General features: G+C 42.8%; 1 protein-coding gene across 1 annotated transcript; it reads right to left on the minus strand.

Annotated features, from left to right (window-relative positions):
• Window positions 1-308: 308 nt before the first annotated feature.
• Window positions 309-1,504, minus strand: SSTR5 (somatostatin receptor 5). The gene has a single exon (XM_044677641.1). It carries the CDS (start codon window positions 1,502-1,504, stop codon window positions 392-394), a length of 1,113 nt encoding a protein of 370 aa, XP_044533576.1. The 3' UTR covers window positions 309-391.
• Window positions 1,505-3,446: the final 1,942 nt, after the last annotated feature.

The raw sequence follows: 3,446 nt of genomic DNA on the forward strand, positions 1-3,446 counted from the left end.
AGAAATCTTCACTCTCCCCTCCCTCAAGTCTTTCAAAACAACAAAGTAATTACTATTAGTAGGTATCATGCCAGATCTATACTCTTACAAAATATAAATTTCAGAGGAAGCAATGTTTAAGCAACAGATGAATTTTGAAATACATCATGGTGACAAGACTAGCAATGTACAATAAATAGCTTCGACAAGCGTTTTGTCTCTTCCCCACTATCCATTCCCAATGAGGGACCCCATAATTCCACAAACTTAGTCCTTAGACTTAGGAGTAAATGGAGTGTGGAGATTCTCTATATCTGGGGTTTCAGAGTTCTCCTGTTTTAACTCCTATGCAGGGTTCTTGGGATCTTCCTCCCAGCAAGCTGTCATCTTTACACTTCCCGGAGGAGCTCCTTTACACCTTGCTTGTTTGCATGTGGCCATTGAATTCTGTATTTCTTGAGGAGAGCATGGCTTCCTGCAGGCGGCTGCTCTTCTCCAGCCTGTGGTCAGTGGGGTCACCATCTTCAACCCCATAGCCTTTTCGGAGGCACAGGACCTTCTGAAAGCTCTGCTTGAAGTTGTCAGATAGGAACCCGTACAGGATGGGGTTGGCACAACTATTGGCATAGGAGAGGATCACCACAAAGAAATACACACCTGTAGAGGCAGCTTCTTCAGGCAGGATAAAAACCAGATTGACAATGTTCAGGATGTAAAATGGCAGCCAGCAAAACACAAAGACGACAACAATGATGACCACCATCCTGGTCACTTTCCTCTCTGACCTCCTCCGCCGGGTGGAACCCACTCGGACCCCTGAAGACTTGACCTTGATCACAATGAGCAAATAGCAGAGGCAGATTACCAGCAAGGGTCCAAAGAACCCTAGGACAGAGGCGTAGATGATGAAGACTGCCCCCCAGATATTCACTGGTTCAGGCCAGTTGATGTTACAAGTATTCCAATCTTCCTGGACATCGGCAAATATGATGAAGGGAAGGGACATTAGTAATGAAAAGGTCCACACAGCAGCACTGATGAGCCTAGCTATCCTAGGGCGGCGCCACTTGGTAGACTTGATGGGGTGGACCACAGCCAGGTACCGATCCATGCTCATGACGGTAAGACAGAAAATACTGGTAAACTGATTAATGCTATCCACAGTCATCACAAGCCTGCATAGAAAGGTGCCAAAGGGCCAGTAGGAGATGGCATTTTGTGTGGCAATGAATGGCAGGCCCAGCATGAAGAGGACATCAGCTACAGCTAAATTGAGGATGTAGATATTGGTGACAGTCTTCATCTTAGCATACCGCAAGACCACATAAATGACCAGAGCATTGCCACCGAGTCCAATCATGCACACGAGGAGGTAGATGATGGGGATGATCACCGCGCGAACAGCGGACACAGGAGGCAACACGGCTATTGTTGTATTCTCACTGCTGTTGAAAGCAGAGGAAAAATTTCCTTCTTGAAGACTGCCATCCAGGCCACCAGCTGACAGGGAATATAGTGGATCCATGGTCTCATTCCTTTTGTCCCCCAGGGCTGAGAAAAGCTACAGTTCAGACATCTTGTTTCTAAAAGTAAAGTGAAAACAAGAAAATAAATTAATTAGAGGGAAACTCAGAGTATTTTTGTTAAAATAACCATATTCTGGAATCATGTTTCTATTTCCTCATTGCCCACCCCCGCCCCCACCCTCCTATCCCTTACTCCAAACCTCTCATGTAACTGCTGGATTACTCATTGTATCATAAATCACATTAGCTATGGTATCAGTCCGGATTTTTGCATTAAGCAAATTGTTTGGAAAACAAGTCTCAAGTAGGTTGATAGAAAAGAAATAAACCACTGCTCATGGGAAGCTAGTGTTGGGGAGAAAACACAAATTTTCATCTAACTGAATTATAGGAAACACTCAAATTCAATCAGTTCCCACTTGTGAAGAATATTTTTCTCATTCTCCATCCCTCCCCATCCATGAAAGACCACAAGAGCTTCTTTGCTTCCAGTTTCTCCTTCTTTTAATACATTTTTTACATTTTTCCCACATCATCTTCTCAAAAGACCAATTTTATGAAGTCATCTTCCCAGTCTTTTCCTTATTCAAGAACCTTCAATGGCTTCCTATTGCTGATAATCTTATCATATAAAAATAAATTAGGTGGCTCAATGGATAGAGCCCCAGGCTTAGAGAAGAGAAGTCCTAGGCTCAAATCTGGCCTCCAACATTTCTTCTGTGTGACCTTGGGCAAGTCATTTAACTCCCATTGCCTAGCCCTTACTGCTTTTTTTGCCTTAGGGCCAATACATAGTATTGATTCTAAAATAGAAGGTAGGGTTTGTTTTGTTTTTTAATCAAGTAAAATCTTCTGTAAGTTTTACAAAATCCTACTCAGGTTCTATCCCATAAACTTAACTTTTCCCTAATCAGTCCTCAAAAGCCATCCTCAGAATCATCCAGGACAGGCCTTTACTCTCTCCTTTCATTATGCTCATACCATCTTGAATTCATTCCCATTTTCTCCTCTCTTCCTATCTTACCCTTGTCTATTCTTCAAGGCTCTCCTCAAGCCCCATCTCCTCCAAGAAAAAAAGATAGTGCCTTTAATGGAAAACACCCTCCACTAAGAGCCAGGAGGGCTGAGTCTGAGTTAAGTCTCTACTGCTAATAAATGATGTTAACATAAGCACTTTTCCTCGCAGGGCTTGTTCCCCACTTATAAAATAAAGGCATTATGCTAAATAATCTCTAAGGTTCCTGATAGCTCTGCCATTCTATGAAGCTATAATTCCAACCCTGAACTTCTTCTCACTATCATTTAGTAATCTACTAAGCATAAGCTCTCTGCTAGGTACTTGGGATACAAAGGAAAAAATGTTCCTCCTCTCAAGGAGTTTACATTCTACTGGGGCACATACATATTAACAAACAGGTCAATAAGAGATAGTTGAGGGAAGAAGAGAATATTTGTCAATAGGAGGATCAGGAAAGTCTCCTGATACGATGTGACACCTGAGCTGAACCTTGAAGGAAGCTAAAGATCCTAGGGAGCCAGGGGAAGCAGCTAGGTGGCTCAGTGGGCTGAGAGTCAAGCCTGGAGATAGGAGGTCTTGGGTTCAAATCTGGCCTCAGATACTTCCTAGCCATATGACCCTGGGAAAGACCCTTATTCCCAGTTACCCTGCCCGTAACACTCTTCTGCATTGGAATCCATACTTAGTATTGATTCTAAAATGGGAGGTAAGAGTTTAAAAAAAAAGATCCTATGTGGCCAGAAGGAAAGTAGAACATGTTCCAAACATGGGGCACAGAGGTACAAGACTGGAATGAAATGCCAAGTTCAGACAGGAAGGGGACTTAGTGATACAAGATCTCAACTTTTGTTGTTGAGTCATTTTTTGTTGTGTCTTACTTTTCATGACACCTTTTGGATATTCTTGGCAAAGACTCTGGAGTG

Source organism: Gracilinanus agilis, chromosome 1 (genome assembly GCF_016433145.1).
Source record: "Gracilinanus agilis isolate LMUSP501 chromosome 1, AgileGrace, whole genome shotgun sequence".
In the NCBI taxonomy this organism is placed as follows: Eukaryota; Metazoa; Chordata; class Mammalia; order Didelphimorphia; family Didelphidae; genus Gracilinanus; species Gracilinanus agilis.

Bases quoted from the DNA above. Each gene is read 5' to 3' on its own strand.
- SSTR5 (XM_044677641.1), bottom strand. From the start codon at position 1,504: ATGGATCCACTATATTCCCTGTCAGCTGGTGGCCTGGATGGCAGTCTT.